Raw genomic sequence first — 19,053 nt, forward strand, 5'->3', positions numbered from 1 at the left:
CAAAATATATAAAAATACAAAATGCAATGCAAAATTAGGAAACATTTTACTTCAAACAAACAAAATGAAAGAATATATAGCTGGCTGAAATGCTGACGCTGCCGGCAGCCTGCCAAAATTGTCGTACTTGCGTCTCGCGGCGTGTAAAGTAATTGTACTGCACTGCCAGGCATAACATTGCAATTCTATTACTCTATTAAATGTTAAATATTATTGCACTATCTCGTGGTCGTAAAGTCGATCAGTCGTAAGTCGCATAGGTCGTAAGTCGACGACTACCTGTAGTTGGGAAGGCTTATGGGAGGGTTTTGATTGAGAGGATTAGGAAAGGAACAGAGGGAGTAATTGGTGAAGAACAGTATGGATTTAGGACAGGTTGGGGTTGTGTGGATCAGATTTTTGTGTTAAGACAGATATGTGAGAAAGCTTTAGAAAAAAGTAAGGATTTTTTTTTTTTGGCCTTTGGATTTGGGAAAGGCTTATGACAGGCTAGACAGAAAGGAACTGTGGGAAGTTTCACAGATATATGGAATAGGAGGGAAGCTGTTAAAAGCAGTTAAAAAGATTTATGTGAGTAGTAGAGCCTATGTTAGAATTAGAAATGGAGAGTGTGAGTGGTATGAGGTAAAGGTGGGACTTCACCAGGGATGCTTTATGTCACCATGGCTGTTCAAGTTGTAGATGGATGGGGTGGTGCAAGAGGTAAATGCAAGGGTAATGGGCTGGGGATTGGAGATGGTTAAGATGGGTAAAAGTAAAGTGATGAGATGTACAAGGGGAGAGAATGGCAGCAAATTGGAAGTGAGTATTAACCTGTACAGCTTCAGAGCCAAAATAATTTTTTTTTTTAATTGCTTAAGTCAATTCAAAGTTATGTAAAACCAACAAATCTTGCTTATTTTGATTCATGTTAGTCTAGAAGTGGAGAAACTGGGTTGATTTTTTTTAGATATTCGTGCAAAAGTTTGGTAGAATATCCGTAGACTTTCTTTCGCTCATTATGTGGGTTGAACGAGGTCATATTTTTTGGGGAAGCTTCATAAGAATTTCAGAGATTGAAGGAATTTGACATTTATGATGTTTCAAATTAATGTGCAGTCACCCATAACAGTCTGAAACTTCTGGAAAACATGTTTATAAATAGTTTTTGTGGATTTTTTTGGGCAAATATTCATCACTTATGTGGTGAATTTATTTACTTATTTTTTATTTATATATATATATATATATATATATATATATATATATATATTTATATATATATATATATATATATATATATATATATATATATATATATATATATACTGAATATACCATATTTTACGGCTTGCAAGACACTGCATCTTGGAAGACGCACCCTAATATTTGAAAGAAATTTCTAAGAACAAAAAGTCATTCTCATACAAGAACACATTCACCATATACCTGACCACTGAACACAAAAACATAAGAAGCAAGGATGACACGTATTGGACATATTGTTTACATTACAAAATCACTTGTCTGATTTTGTTTGTATGGCAATAATACTAGTTGGTGATTAGTAAATATACTCTACATTTTTCATTGTCCAAGGGTGGTTTTATTTTCATAAAAATAAACTAAAAATTTCAAAAGTATGCATGTTAAAATGTAAAATTCCACTGCCGAATAATTTTTTCGGTAAGTGGTGGTCCAAAGTGTCTTTCTGCTGCTCTGTTACCACGTTCTTTGGCAAATTGTACAACTTGTAGCTTGTATGCGATAGTATAACTAAACCGTTTTGATGAACTAGCCATGGGTGATAATTTCCAGGACAAAGGATTACAAAGGATTACAAAGGCGGAGCATGCCGACAGGAGACCTTTTGGTCTATATCTAGGTCGGATGAGGAAAAAAATCATAATAATAAAATGATAAATAAAAAACTATAATAATGTAAATAACAAAAAGAATACATAAATAAATGCATAGTTGTAGTTAAATGATAAACAAACAGGAAAACATTAGATAATAATAAATTGACATATAACTAATAATAAATGAAAATCATACAGACAAATGATAACAAAACAAAAACAAATGATATAAAATAAATTATAATCATTACTGCATCTTGATTAGGTGTTTATCTAAATGATTCTTAAAGCTTCGAACTGAACTACATTGCACTACCTGTGCAGGAAGTTTATTCCATTAATCAACTACACGGTTGGCAAAGTTGTTTCTACCTACTTCCAAATTGTATCTATTTCCGGACAGTTTGAGACCATTGTTTCTTGTCTGATTCTCATTCAATGTGAAAATTTTGTCACTTTTGATGTTGTCAATTCCCTTTAAAATCTTAGTCACCTCTGAGTCTACACTTTTTTAGGGAAAACAGATTCATATGTTTTAGTCGATTTTCATATGATTTATTTTTGATATTTGGAATCAGTTTTGTGGCTCGCCATTGTACTTTTTCCAGTCTGTCAATGTCTTTAATGAGATTCGGTGACCATACAGAAACAGCATATTCCAAATGTGGACGAACTAACGATTTATATAGCTTGTTAATGAGTGATGGACTTTTGAAATCAAAAGATCGTGCAATCAGTCCCAGAATCTTATTTGCTTTCTCAGAGGCTGAAATACACTGCTTGGATGATTTGAGGTCGTTACTGGTAATTACGCCGAGATCTTTTTCACTATCCACTTATGTTAACGAATTTCCAAATAACTTGTAATCGTACTTACTGTTATTTTTACCTATGTGCATTACCTTGCCACGTGACACGTGTGATAGCCTGGTGGTAACTGATAAAGGCACTTGGCATGTGCATGCATTCATGTGTATGTGTTGCTATGAGACAAGGGAGCGGCCCGTTTTCTTCACAAGCCAAGTTGGCTCCAGGAAGGATTATGGTATTGGAAATACTTGTAACAACTAAGTACTGAGTTTACATCATATAAAAAGCTGAATTAAATAGTACTTAAGCTAACATCATAGTGTAGTGTCTCAACATACAAATCCAGGTTGCTATCGGTCAAGTGTCTAAGCTCACTTGAGCCTGGGTGTTGCCTTACAATACAACATTCGTCTTGGAAGACGCACTAGTATTTTTCAGGGTATTTTTTAGGAAAAAAAAAAGTGCGTCTTGTAAGCCGTAAAATACGGTATACAACCACTCCTCATTTAATGACGACAATTGGGACCAGCATTGCTGTCATTAACCGAATTGGTCGTTAAGTGAAAGTGTATACATATACATACATGTACTGTATGTACAATGTCCAGCAATACATGTATCTTTATTTTCGTGTATTTTCCCTCTTTTATACAGTACATTAAAGCTTTATTTACTGTTTTGATATTACAGAAAGCCCTCAAATAACGCAGTGGTTAGGTTCCTGAAATTACCGTGTATGACCAAATCTGCGTATGCTGTCATTCCATATTAAATACCGGGGTATTTTTTTAGTTTCGCCCATGGGCGCAATATAGCAATAGAAAATTAATTATTAATTTTGTAAATTAAAATGTATCAACGTAATATGCAATTTTGTGGGCGGAAATGAAAATAAGAAATGCCTTGCTACAAGCATATATGTTAATGAACGAAGTCGGTAGCATAGGATCGGGACGCCATCTTGTCGTCTGTCAATTGACGGCCTCGGTACTTCCGATAGTCTCGCCAGGTACATTTTCTTGAAGGAATGTTATGGAGCAGAGATACATGCATTCCTTCAAGCTACAAGAACTTTGTATACCCCGCAAGCTGAGAGAGTGGTTGAAAAGCCCGCCAACCTCTCTCATGACGACGACAACGAGGACGAGCCGGATGACATTTAATTTGTAGGTAATGATTTATTAAACACAGGTTAGGTTAGTTAGTTTAGTTTAGGTTAGACGAATTTATCATCCTTTCATTTCTTCAACGTCGGCATCTATCATAACAAACATGGTGTACCATTCGTCCGACATGACTTCGTTACTTACGAGATCTGTTTTAGCACCTTTTTTGTTTTTTTTATTTCCGCTCACAAAATTACATATTACGTTGATACATTATAATTTACAAAATTAATAATTAATTTTCTATTGCTATATTGCACCCATGGTCGAAACTAAAAATTTACCAATACAGGGGGTCGCCGCAATTGAACAGGGATGGGGCGGTCCATCATCGGTTGAACCTGGGTTTTGTTGAATCATGATGCAGTTTTTCCCATAGGAATACATTGTAATTAGGGGGGATAGGGACCGACCTCCAGCCCAGACCCCCCCAAAATATCACTATGACCCCTAAAAAACACTTAGACTAAATCAGTAATATTAAAGGCTTCATTTTTATCTAATTTTGTTTATTAAACACATTAAAGCTGCTGTACAGTACATTTTTGGTGGTGGATGTTGTGGCCTGCAAGTCCTCCCACAGTGACAAGGCACGCTCCTGCACGAGCCCCATGCTGATCGGCATCTTGCGTTGTGTCCTGTCCTCTATCCACTTGATCAACATGTCCTCCATCATGTCGAGACGGGAGTCCCTTGAGCCACGGAGAACAAGGGAAGCCGTGGAAGATGCTGATGCAGCAGCCTGGTGGTACTTGTCCCTGTTCTTCCAAATCGTTGGTACTGTTGATCTCAGGACACCCATTTCCGCTGCAACGGCAGAATGAGCCATACCTGCCTCACACTTTCTTATAAGCTGAAGCTTATCTTGAAAGGCAGGAAAGTGTGTTTCTTAGGGGTGGGGCCGGAGGTGGATTTGCGTGGCATGGTGGTGGAACAGCGGAGCGTGCCTTCCCTCGACGATGGCTGGGGTGAGAGTGAGAGAGAGTGGTGGATCGGGAGTGGTGGCAAATTCGACCGGGTGCGTGGCGCGCGAGATTTGAATGTGGAATTGTCGAGTCTGGCTGTCGAACCTTGAGGGTTGGGTATAAATTAGCTACTGTCGAATTTGCGATAATTCGAATTGCGAATGGTCGAATTGCGGTGACCCCCTGTACCGGTATATACTGTAGACCTAAACTTCAGAACACTTTACCTCACAGCTAATGTCTACCGTACAAGTTCATTTATAACATCATACAAATTTGCCTCAGCCAACTTATCGTACACGACGTCGTAACTTCGGGAGATTTACGTTAAACGAATATTGGTCTGTCATAAAGCACGTCGTTACTCCGCGTTGTCGTTAACCGAGTAGGTCGTTAAACGAGGAGTGGTTGTATATAATTTCATGGAGGATAGGTAAATTGTCAGTGCAAAATTGCCAGCTCTATATATCTGAATATATACCAAATAGCACCTGCCTAACTGTCGAAGTACAACTTCACCTCCTCATACTTAGTTTCGTACACCAGAGTCGCCTAAATTATGTCCTAAAGGCCGATATTGTACCCCAAATTTTCCCCAAAAAATTGCTGCTAGGATTGCCAGTTTTGTCAATTTTGGGTGTCTTTTATAGCTAATGGATAGGGCTACTTGGTCATTACCACAGATTTGACTCCTCGATGTAATGCCTATTTTTGGTGAATTTTTTAACGTGGCATACGACGTATGCTGCTGATGCTGTAGGGGTTAAGGGAGAGAGACTGGAGGAAGTGGATAGCTTTAGATACTAAGGGGCAAATATGGCAGGAAAAGGAGGAGTGTAGATAGAATGTAGATTGATAGAAGCAAGTAAATGCCTTGGGAGATTAAAAAGTGTAATGAGAAATAGACATTTGGGAATGGATGCTAAGAGGAGATTGTATGGAGTGATTGTGCCAACAGCACTGTATGGGGCAGAAACAGAGAACATAAAAGATGATGAGTTTAAATGTATTTGAGATGAAATATCTGAGAAGTATGATAGGAGTTACTAGGCTGGATAGAGGGAGAAACGAAGAGGTGAGGAGGAGAGCAGAGGTGGATGGAAGGGTCAATGAAAGGGTGGATGGTTTGGACAGATGGAAAGAATGAGATTAGTAAAAGAAGTGTGGAACACAAAGGTGGTTGGTGTGAATATGAGGGGGTAACCAAGGATGAGATGGATGGATGGGGTGAAAGGGGCATTGGGAAAGAGGGGAATGTCTGTTGAGAAAAGAAAGAAGACTGAAAATAGGGGTGAGTGGAGAACAGTTGTGTATGTATGATGCTGTGATGCATAGAAGGGAGTAGGTGGGGGGATGGGGAGGAGGGAGTATGTGTGAATGATATTTTGACATAGCCCAAAGGGATTTCTCCCTGTCTTCTCTTTTTCTGCATGAGGGGACAGAGAGGGGTGTCACTGATTAAATGAAGTGGCCTTGCTATGGATGTGCTGTGTCTTGCTGCATTGTTTCTAACCCAGAGCAATGGGAGAAATGCAGGGATGACCTGTCATCCAGGAGTAGGCAAGAGGGGTGATGAATGGGAGTGGAGTTTGTGAGGATGAAATAGGTGGGAGTGGAGTGTGTAGGGATGAAATGGGTGGGATTGGAGTGTGTGAGAATGAAATGGGTGGGATTGGAGTGTGTGAGAATGAAATGGATGGGAGTGGATTTGTGGTTTTTGACTTGGCTACCTCCCTTGTGAGGGGGGGAAAAAGATTGGTATGTATATGTATGTAAAAGTGTTGTGTTATGTATATGGGAGGAGGGATGGTTTAGTAAACATATACATATGTAGATGTATACTTGTGTGTACATATGTATCAAAAGGCCTCTAGTAAGAGGATGCACATACACATAAATCAAAATACCTCCTTTGTAAGGGAATGGCTGAGCTAAGTACCAAATCCACCCTACACCCATTTAAAACCCTTTCATTGACCCTTCCATCTTTGGACAACATGGATGAAGAGACATCCCTTACTCCTGCCACACTGCTTGGGTCAAAGGCAGTGTAGTGAGACACAGTGCTTGTAGTGCAGAGCCTGACAATTGGTGCTAATTTATCTGCACCACTTCATTAGATGGCAAGCCCTCCACCTTCTGCCCATCATACACATGAAAAGAAATGATGGAGCAGACAGGAAGAACATTCTTTCATGCCATAGCATTTCTTCAATTACTTGGACATTCTTCATTCACTTCTATTCCGACAACCCCCCCCCCCCGCTCTCTTCCTTGCTCGATGGCCATTTCTCTTGCATCCATCATCCCCTTTACCCTGTCCTGTGTCCTTAGTCTTCCCTTCAAGTTCACACTACATGCTTTCCACACTCTTTTGCTAATCTCCTCAATCATTCTTTCCACATGCTCTTACCATGTCAGCATTCTTTGATCTTTTCTATTCAACACCTCTCCACCCCCAGGCATTTGTATCACCTCCAGATTTTACAGCCTGTCCATCTGCATAACACATACCCTACAACTCAAGCATTTTATCTCAAACAAATTGAAGCTCTTGTTTTTGTTTCCTCCTTCAAATTTCAACTGTTCCATACAGTGCCATGGGCACATTTGCCCCTTCATACAACCTTCTCATTGCATTTATCTAGAGATGTGTATTTCTCTTAATTATTTCTCATTTTCTTCATACATCTATTTACTTCCTTTATTCTGTAATTCAGTTTCTCACTTCCATGCAGTGCCACACATGACCCTAAATACACTCTTCATTTTCTCCAGATTTTCAACTCCAACCCACTGCCGCAATCATTATTCCTTGTGCATCTCATCACCTTGCTTTGGCCCACATTTACTTTCAGTTTTATTGTCACACAAACCCTCTTGAACTCCACCACCAATTGTTAACAAACAAAATATACAAGACATTGTCATTTAGACATTGTAGTTGTAGTCTTACTGTTAATTGGTATCAACCTAGATATTTTTCAAATAAATGTATTGTCTTTTATTTTGATTTCAGGTAGTCAACAGAAGGTTGAAATAGGACAGGTTGATTTGGAGGAGTTGTTTGAAGATGGGCTTGTGAATGTCTCGAAAGCTCTTGTTTCACGCACAAGACATTTGTATCCAAAGATTGCTAAAACATCAAAGCTTGACAGTCTTCTAACCAGAAGGATATTGCTGAAGAACCAAGAAGAGAAAGATCTTGCACAAAAGGTACCAGGGCTTATTTGTAATTAGTTGATTGATTGTTGCTACAAGTTTCACTAAGTAGAAAACCTGCAGCCCCATAGTGGCTGGTAACAGTTTTCAGACCCTTCAACAGATTTCTTTGGGAAGAAACTTTGGACTGTTGTTTGCATTGTATTAGTGTGGGACTGTTTTTGTCACCAGCCGAAAGTGGCAAGGGGGAAGGGAGGTGAGCAATTGCATCAGCTCTCCATTTGTAAAAAGTATAAGAAATGTAGTTGAAATTGAAAGAGATTCTGGGCCCAATCTCAGGGCTGCCCCTCTTGATAAAGGTGATTGGATTGAGAATGGGCAGCTGCACTGTCCATCTTGCAGGACCACCATATGTAGGTACCTGTTGTTGGTCCAAGCCTAATTGTATTTTTAATATTTCATTAGTGCTGCATTGCTTCTTACCTAGGCAGTGGACACAAGACAGGCATGACCCTTCATCCTCAAATGGCTAAGATGAAAAGTGGGTGGGAGTGTGTGTGTGTGCCTTGAGTGGCTACCTCCCTTGTAAGGGGAAAGAGCCCCTTAGTATATAAATAGATTAGTGATACTCAGCATTGTGCTGAAGAGGTGGAGTCATAGAGGTGTTAAAAGAGGGATATAAGGAGGGCAGTAGAAAGGAGTGATATAAAAGGGATGGCAGAGTGGAAGCATACACCAACTCTTCACCCAACCTACACCCATTCATTGCTTGTCCCTTTGTAACACCTCATGGATGGTCATCCCAGTTACTTAACACTGACTATACCATTCAGGTCAAAGGCAATGCAGCAAGACACAGCACTTCCATAGCTGGGCTCAACAGTTGGAGATGGTTTACCCCAATTGCTTCATTATATTGTGATCCTCCCCCTCCTCATGTATTTGGAATAATTTATGGAGCAGACAAGAAGTTCTTTTGGATTCTGTAATTGTAATTTTTTTTATCCATTTATGATTATTCTCTAATCTTTTCTGTTATATACACTCCTCCTTGCCCAACAGTCATTCCTATTACATCCAGTGCTCCCACATCCCATCCAGCCACCCCTTTCTTGAGTTTCTCAAAATCACTATCCAGCTCTACTTTCCACTCACTTTGCTAGCATTTTCTCCATCATGATGCTGGTGTAGTTTATTGTTGCATTCTATTTGTAGTGCTTGAAAGATGTGTGATGAGTGTGTGGTGTTAAAGGTTCTGATGTAGAACTGTTCCTTTCATTTTCATGTGATGTTCTATGGAGAGGATTTTGGTTTCTGTATGCAGTAATGTAGTATAAAGAAAAAGGGGCCATAAGTAGAAAATATCAGACATAATTTGAGGTCTGGGTATGTATTGCAGTTTTCTATCTAATTATCCATCTCTATATAACAAGGCTTCATACACCTTATAAGGGAGGTAGTTAAGTCAGGGCATGTACCTATTCCACTTCCATTTACCACCCTTGTTTCCCTCTTATCTTAGCTTCTTGTGGATGAAAGGTCATCCCTGACTTCTGCCCACTGCCTGGGTCAAAAGAAGTACAGTAAGACACAGCACATCCACAGGAGAACTGCCTAACTCACACGATGACCCCCCCCCCCATCCCCTCATGTGGAAAGTAGAGAAATTCCATTTGGACTGTATCCAAATATGATCCATACACAACCGTCATCCACTCACCCCTATCCCCTGCCTTTTCCCTTCCTTGCTCAACTGACATTCCCCTCTTGCACAAAGCCCCCTTTCATCCCATCCATCCATCTTGTTCTTCTCTGTCCCCTCTCATTGTACATCTCATCACCTCACTTTTGCCTACATTTACCTTTGACTGTCTCCAATTCCATATCTTCCCAAACTTTGTCACTACTTGCCTTAATCCCTCCTCTGACCCTGCCACAAGGGCAGTGTTGTCTGCAAACAACAGCTGGCTCACTTCCCACTTCTCTTCACTATTTCTAACCACATCTAATCCCCTGCCCATTACCCTTGTATTTAACTCCTGTACCATCCCATCCATGTACATATTAAACAGCCATGGTGACACAACACAGCCTTGATGCAGCCCCACCCTTACCTTAAACCACTCACTCTCTCCATTTCCAATTCTAACATAGGCTTTCTACTCTTGTCAAAACTCTTGACACCACAGGTTCCCCCCATCCCATGTATCTACCGTACCTCCCACAGGGCCTTCTACCCTGTCATAAGCCTTCCCCTAATCTATAAAGGCTCAAAAAAGCATCCTTTTGTCAAAGGCTTCTCACAAATCTACAGAAATTTTACTCATGAATACTCTACCTTTCTTAAAACTACACTGCTCCTAACCAATTACTCCATCTGTTCCTTCTCTAATACTCTCATTTAAAACCTTCCAACTACACTCAGTAAACTGATCCCTCTAAAACTACTACAATCACATTTTTTCCTCTTCTTTGTAAAGCAGAACTACATTGGCACTCCTCCAGTCCTCTGGCACTCTCCTCTCCCATAGACACACATTAAACAATCACACTAGGCAGTCCACTATAACTGTACCTTCCTTTTTCAGACACTCCACATGGCGCCCATCCAACCCAGTTGCCTTACCAGCTCTCATAATTTTCAAAGTTCCTTGTACCTCATCTTTTCTAATATCTTTTCCATTTTGTTCTCCCATCACCATCATTTTCTTAGTGCCTCCCACTACCACAATCAATCAATCCCTGTCCTCCACATTCAACAGCTCTCTAAAATACTGTACCCATCTTCTCCTTACCACCTTAACTTCCTTTAACATCTGTCCATCTGCACCTTTTACCATTTCCTCTCTTAACTTCCTTCCAAAACATCTTTTTATCCTTTTCAAAGTTTTCTGTCATACTCCTATCCCATTTTAAATCTGCTCTCCTCTGCCACAATTATCTTATGTTTTGCTTCTCTTCTTTTTTCCTTGTACCTCTCATAAGCTTCTTAAGTCCTACTTTGCAATGAATCCTTAAATGCTTGCTTCTTCTCTTTTACTACTGTCTTCACATCATCCTTTCACACATTACCCTTCCTTATGTACCCTCCCATCCTTGTCATTCCACTTACCATCTTTTCCCTCATTGATGATTAGGTTTCAAGATCACATACATATACCAAAGGATTTTTCCCCCTTGAAAGGGAGGTAGCCAAAAAACAAAGGCATAAAAACCACTCCCACCCATTCCGGCTTCACATACTTCACTTCCATCCACCCCCTTCCCTCCCTCATATCCTGGCTCATCATGGATGATGGGTCATCCCTGCATCTTGCCCACTGCCCTGGTCAGAAGCAGTGTTGCAAGACACAACACATCCACAGCAAAGCCACTTCATTAAATCAGTGACCCCCCCTCTCCATCCCCTCATGCAGAAATGGAGAAGATGGGGGTGAAATCCCTTTGGGCAGTGTCAATTTATTTCTCACACATACTCCCTCATCCCCAATCCCCCACCTACTCCACCTCATACATCACAGCATCATCCATACACAACCATTCTCCATTCACCCCTATCTTCTGTCCTCTCCTGTCCTTCCTCAACAGACATTCCCCTCTTTCCCAATGCCCCTTTTACCCCATCCATCCTCATCCTTGGTTGCCCTCTCATGTTCACTCCTTCCACATCTGCCTTCCACACCTCTTGTAATAATCATTAATCACTTATTCTTTCATGTGTCCAAACCATCCCAATACCCTTTCATTAACCCTATCCCCCAAATCCCTTTCCACCCTTTCTTCTCCTCACCTCCTCGTTTCTTACTCTGTCCAGCCTAGTAACCCCTATTATACGTCTCAGGCACCTCATCACAAACACATTCAAACTCTTCTCTCTTATGTTCCATGTCCCCATACAGTGCTGTTGGCACAATCACTCCTTCATACACACACACAAACCACGGGCTGGAATGGACTGTTAGAAACAAGCTCTGTTGTGCAGCATTTTTTTGATAAGTTTGAAGGAAACGCCTACCTTTGTAGGTGTTTCCTATATTTCCTACCTATATTACTACCTATATTTTCTACTTATATTTGAGATAGGGAATTGTGTTTATTGAGTGACCGAAGTGATAAAATTGAGTAATTTCCCCTTAGTGATAAATACACAAAATGGAGAATGATGAAGGAGAAAGACAAAAATATATTGAACCAACAAAGAAAAGATTGGATGTAAGCAGGGTGGAATCACCATTGAGGGTCATGCCTAAAAAGTCTTGTAATATGGAAACGCCGAAATCAAGTCAAAGTTTTTATAATAATATTTTTTCAGGGTTTATAAAAGAAAGTGGAATACTAGGTAAAGGTTTAGAATTGGAAAGAGAATCAAGGTTTAAAAATATCCTAAGAAATCAGGAGATAACAGAATTGATGAGTGACATTATAGATCTGAAAGCTGAATACAGGGCAGTGTACAGGGAGGTGAACGAACTGAAAAAAACAGAATGCTGAAACTAACAGAGCTTAATGATCTAAAAAAGGAATTAAACAGTCAAAAGTGAAAATGAAAGAATGAAAAATGAAGAACAAATAGAAGTGGTGACCGAGAAAGTTGGAGGAACAAAGAGACAGATCTCCAGGAAATAAAAAATCAATGGAAATTGGAACAAGAAAATATATAACTTAAAAAAATAGTACAGCAGCAAGTTAAAGAAAATGCTAAAGAAATAGTAATTAAAGTAATAAAGGAAAAAAATAATTGGGACAGAGACACAGTGAATGAAAAAAATGCATAGTGGTTTATGGTATTAATGAAAAACAATGTAGCTAGATACCAAAGAGAAAAAAGAGCAGAAATTGCAAAAGAACTTCTGAAAGAGATACAAGAGGAGGGACAAGCAATGGAAAGAGAAATAGAAGTGCATAGTATGGGACAATAAAAAAAAAAAAAATACACCACTAAAAATCAAACTTAGGTTGCAAATGATAGTGGAAGAAGTACTATAAAGAACAACAAAGTTGGCAAAAAGTGAAAATTACAAAAATGTATGGATATAAAAAGAAAGCGATGAGGAAAAAAGAGAAGAAAAAGACACTAAGAAATTAAGCAAATAAAAAATGAGAGAAGAACAGAGATCAAAAAGGAGTATTTTTGGAGAGTATTGGACCTGAGGCTGAGAAAATGGTACATGAAAAAAAAATAATAATAATAATATATACTTACATAGATGGCATTATTTCAGGACTAAACAAATTTAATGGCTATCTGGCAGAAGAGAAACCAGACATGATGGGAATTGTGGAAATGAAGTTAAAAGGTCCACTACCACCTAATACTGTGGGACAAGGTTTATACAACCATTGGATGAAAAATAGAAAGGAGAAACAGGGTGGAGGAGTCATAAATATGAAAAAGATAGCAGAAGGAATAATGTGGAATTGATTATGATAAAAGTTAAAAACAGGGACATGAAAAGTAGAAAATTTGTAGTAATATATGTACCCCAAAAACATATTCTTGTACAGGGAGAGATCATTCCAAAATGTTTGAAGACACAAACCACGCATTAATTGAATTACTGAAAGGAGGAAACATAGTAATTATGGGTGACTTTAACTCAAAAGAAATATGTTGGGAAGAGATGACAGTGAAAGGTGGAGAAGAACTTTGGGGAAATAAACTACTGGATATGACCATTGAATACACATTGACTTAATGGGTGAAGGAAAATACCAGATATAGAAACAATGAAGAACCATTGAGACGACTTAATATTTATGTCAGAGCCTGAAATTGTGGATAAGATGGGATACAAGACACCAATTGGGAAGTGACCACATATTAATAGAGTTCAAACTAAAAGAAGAAATTGATTTGGGAAGAAATGAGAAACACGGAAAAAGACTGTACAACAAAATAGATTTTGAGAAACTCTAAAAATTCTTTCAAAATGTAAATTGGGAAAACTTAAGTGAAGAAACAAAGTTGGAAGAGAAATGGAATATATTAAAAGAAATTTATAAAGAAGGAATAGATAAGTAGGTACCAAAGCTGGTATAATAAAAAATGTAGTGAGGCTAAAGATAGACAAAAAATGGCAAGTGGCAAATATATATTAAACTAAGAAATGAATATGTAAAAATATGCAGGGAAGAAAAGAGAAACTATGAAAAAGACATAATAGACAAATGCAAGGACCAACCTAAACAATTCTACAGGTATGTGAATGGTAAATTAAAAGATAAACAAGAAAGAGTGAAACTGCATTGAGTGAATGACGAATATATAGATGTAGAAATGGCTGAACTTTTGAACAAACATTTTAACCCCTTCCATACGGTGCCGCCTACGTAGGCGGCATAGGGAGCAAGTGGATACACGAGGCTGCCATATCGGTGTCTTGATTATATTTATTGTAGTTATCCCTGCGTAACTGACATACTCTCTAAACTGGCTTCATCACATTTTCTATGGTTATCAAAATTCACGGGTGAAAGAGAGAATGATCGATATAAGTGGTGACTATTTTTTATGATGTGAGTATTATGACGCAACATCGTACGTCTGGCAACTAATGCTGCCCGCGAGATTTTGGCCCGGAGTGAAGTGGTTAGATATGTATTCACAATTGAAAGTAGACAAAAGTGGGATGAAGGACATAAAGACACCCCCCCCCCCATGAAAGAAATAACTGACACAGAAGGAAATAAGGGACAAAATAATAAACTTGATGTCAGAAGATACTAAAAGAATGTATAGATGAACTAATGGACATAATACATAAGATAATTGACTCACTCAAAGAAGGAAAGGTACCAGAAGATTGGAAAATGCAAATACTGTACCAATTTATAAAGGAGGATATAAAGGCCCAACAAACTATAGAGTGGTCTCCCTTACAACCACAATAGCTAAAATATGTGAGAGAAAATTATCAAAAGTAGATGGTGAAATTTTCACCCAAAAATTGAATTTTAGATATGGGTATATTTGAATAATATAAATATCCTAAAAGCAAACTATGAACGACTTTTTCCTCCCCAGCATAATGGAGGGAGTTTAAAGGGCCCAGGAGGCCTATCAATTTAAGTGGCTCACGCAAGAATAGGCCCTAAATATCTATAACTATGTCTTGTTTTCGCTTGTCTAATTCCATGCAACGGCTATATTTTTGTATGTCTGGCATCAGCATGACTTCCTCTTCTGTGAGGTGTGCACAGCATGCTTCAAGCCTAAATTACCCATCAAACATCAGAGTAGATTGATGCATAAACTCCTCACTGACTGTGGAGATATTGTGTTCCTATGCCACTGTTTGCCTTATTTCCTGGATATTACTACACTTACTAGTTGTCCAGTCATCAACTGCATCACAATGAAGAGGAAAACCAAGGAAAAGATGAAAAAGTTGAGCCAAAATTGGAATGAAAGTTGTGCTAGAAGGAGGGCAAGGTGTGAGAGGCTTGAAGGAGGGACACCACTGCCTCATGCGTTACCACCACCTCCACTTCCAACACCATCTCCACCACCAAATACCACCACACCTGACAACATAGCTGACAAAGTGCTTTCTTCCAGATGAAGAGAAGATGAAGAAAATTCTGGAGGAGGAAGAGAAAATAGCTGGGATTGCACCTGTGTAGGATAATAAAACACGTTTGTTGAGCTTTGTCATTGAGCAGAGGGAGGGTGCTCATTGCTGGTAAAAATAAACCACTCTGCAATGATTTGACAAAATGATGACATTGCAGCAGTGAGGTTTTAAACTGGTAAAAGCGCAAAATCTTCAATTGTGAAAAGGACCGCTTGGCGAGTAACAAATACATTTTAATGTAATATATATAGTAGATATGTATATGTATGAAAATATTCACTGTCAACTTATTCAATATACATTATATAATAATGTGTGTGAATATGATAAAAATCACTCAATAAATAAACAGAGATATACAATGCTGAAAACTTTAAATGCTCGTATCTCAAAAACCACAAATATTTGCAATTAAAAATATGCCCAAAATTTTTAATCAATTGTAGCAGCCTGAAAATGATTCTAGTAGTGTATAAGATGTATATCTTTATTCCCATGCCTGTTTTTATATATATATATATATATATATATATATATATATATATATATATATATATATATCTTGAAAAACAGAGCTACAGGCTCCATCTAAGTGAAAAAAATGCGAAAAAAAGGGGTGACATAAGTGACCATATTCACAACACCTATATCACATGTCATATAGCGAATTTTTATAAAAGCAGGTGTGAAAGTATTTATAGGATCTATATGTATTACCATGAAAAAGCAGAAATCTGTAGTACAAAAATACGAAGTACATATTCGATTACGTAAAAAAAGTTATGACATCAAGATGTAGCAAGTTCTCGGGTTCACAGTGTATTTCTACCTAATATTTTAAACAAAACCTGAAAGTTTCAAGTTGAAAGACCATAAACTTTGTTTTATATGATTTTTTTTTTTAAGGTGTTCAGCCCCCCCTTAAACATCTGAAAAAAAAATAATATATTAAATCCAGAACAATTTGGCTTTAGACAAGGAAGATCATGTGCCACTAATTTGATTTGTTTTTACTCGAGGCTAATAGAAATAATGCAAGATAGGGATGGATGGGCTGATTGTGCTTTCCTAGATTTACAAAAGGCATTTATATAAAATACCACACAAAAAGCTACTAAGAAAACTTGAAATAATAGGTGTACAAGGAAAATTATTGAAATGGATGGAAGATTTCTTGACTGGGAGAAAAATGAGGGTGGTACTTAGAGACAAAAACTTGACCTGGGAAGAAATGATAAGTGGAGTCCCACAAGGTTCTGTATTGGCTCTGATAATGTTTGCCATATATATAAATGACATGGATGAAGGTGTAGAATGTTATATGAACTTCTTTGCAGATGACACAAAACTACTAAAGAAAGTACAGAAAATGACTGAAACACTACAGAGAGACCTGATTAAAGTCTGGAAATGGGGCCAAAAGTTGGAAGTGAATTTCAATATAAAAAATATAGTATAATGGAGTTTGGAAAAAGCAAAAACAGAATATCAGGGCAATATAAAATTGGTACAAAGGAAGTAAAAAAAAATTAGCTCAGAAAAAGATCTACGAGTAATTATTGATAAAGACATTTCACCAGACAAGCAAATCAACAAAATAGTCAGAGAAACCTTCAATTTACTAAGATCAATAAAAGTTGCCTTTGACTACTTGGATGAGGAAATGGTAAAGAAAATATTAGTCTCACTGATAAGACCAAGATTGGAGTATGCTGTGACATTGTGGACACCCGGTACAAAAAAGAATATAAAGAAATTAGAAAGAATCAAATGAGCAACAACACTTTCTGAATTGACATATGAACAAAGCTTGTCCAAACTGGAACTACCAACCCTGGAACAAAGAAGAGAAAGAGGAGGTCTACTGGCCATATACAGAATTATGAAATGGATGGAAGTGCTTGACAGAAAAGATTGATTAAAGTGAGATAAAAGAAAAACAAGACAACATGAAAAGAAACTTAAAAAGGATAGTTATAGAAGAGGTTTGAAAAAGAGTAGTTTCCCACACTGAGTGGTAGATATCTGGAACAAATTGAATGAGGTAACAGTGTGTGCAAAAACTATGCAAAAATTTAAGAACAAACTAGATGCTGAAAGATACAAAAGACAGGTCACTACAAGCATAGCTCCCTTCCCATATAATACAACTAGGTAAATACAATCTCCTATTAGCATCCATTCCCAAATGTCTATTTCTCATTACACTTTAATCCACCAAGGCATTTATTTGCTTCTCTCAATGTACATTCTATCTCTACCTCCACTTCAAGATTACACTTTTTATGATTGTGTGTCTTATGGTATCATTTACCCACAGTAATTGAGGATTGATTGTAAAATGGTTAAAGTTCATTATAACTAAAAGATGTCTGTACATCATTTAAGCATCCAGACAAGTTTTGTTTTGCAAAAGACATCATTGTAATGAAATGTATGTCTACCCATATGAAAAGTCCATCATACTAAAATTTCTTTGATATTGGGGTCTGTTACAACAAGGTGAATCAAGTAGAGAAGAAAAAGTAAAAGGTGCAGATGCAGAGATCATAATGAAAAAGACAGCAGTAAGAGGTAGAGTATTTTAGGGAGTTCCCAAATGTGAAGGAGGACAGGGAGGGAAAGGTAGTTGCAGTGGGAAGCACTAAGAAAATGACAGTAATGAATGAGGAAAATGAAGGAGAAATAAAAAAAAGATTAGGTGAAAGCAGTTATTAAAATTATGAGAGCAGTTAAGGTGCCTGGGATAGATGGGTGTTATGTGGAGCATCAAAAAAAGGGAGGTAGAGTGATGGTGGACTGGCTGGTGAGGTTGTTTAATGTTTGTCTAAAAGAGGGTAAAATGCCAGAGGACTGGAGGAGTGCCTGTATAGTTCCACTTTACAAAGGAAAAGGGGCAAGTTTGAGTGTAGTAGTTTCAAAGGGATCAGTTTGTTGAGTGAGTTGGGAAGGCTTATATGATGGTTTTGATTAAGAGGATTAGAAGAGGAACACAGGGAGTAACTGGTGAGGAACAGTGTGGGTTTAGGACAGGTAGGGGTTGCATGGATCAGATTTTTGTGGTAAGCCAAATATGTGAGAAAGCTTTAGAAAAAGGTAAAGATGTTTTATGGGCCTTTGTGGATTTGGAAAAGGCTTATGATAGGGTAGACAGGATGGCACTGTGGGAGTTACTGCAGATATATGGGATAGGAGGAAAGCTGTTAAGAGCAGTCAAGAGTTTTTGTGTTAGAATTAGAAATGGAGAGAGTGAGTGGCTTGAGGTAAAGGTGGGATTTCACCAGGGATGCTTTATGTCTCCATGGCTGATCAATTGGATGGGGTGGTGCTAGAGGTAAATGCAAGGGTAATTGGCCAAGGATTGGAGATGGTTAAAGAAAATGGAGAAAAATGAGAGATAAGCCAGTTGTATTTTGGTGATTACAGATGACAAAGTTTGGGAAGGTGTGCAAAAGAATCAAGTTGAAGATAAATGTGGGTAAAATAAGGTGATGAGATGTACAAGGGGAGAGGATGGCAGCAAATTGGAAGAGTA

The 19,053-nt window shown here is 38.1% G+C and overlaps 1 protein-coding gene across 3 annotated transcripts in view; it reads left to right on the forward strand.

Annotated features, from left to right (window-relative positions):
• LOC143032340 (nucleosome-remodeling factor subunit NURF301-like) overlaps positions 1-19,053 on the forward strand; it is a 311,934-nt gene that overhangs the window by 75,817 nt on the left and 217,064 nt on the right. For all 3 annotated transcript variants that reach the window (XM_076196918.1, XM_076196919.1, XM_076196920.1), the window contains exon 10: positions 7,802-7,998. In XM_076196918.1, the coding sequence (XP_076053033.1) occupies positions 7,802-7,998 (197 nt within the window). The remainder of the gene's footprint in view (positions 1-7,801; positions 7,999-19,053) is intronic.

Source organism: Oratosquilla oratoria, chromosome 13 (genome assembly GCF_046742065.1).
Source record: "Oratosquilla oratoria isolate Oo_2021 chromosome 13, ASM4674206v1, whole genome shotgun sequence".
Lineage (NCBI taxonomy): Eukaryota > Metazoa > Arthropoda > Malacostraca > Stomatopoda > Squillidae > Oratosquilla > Oratosquilla oratoria.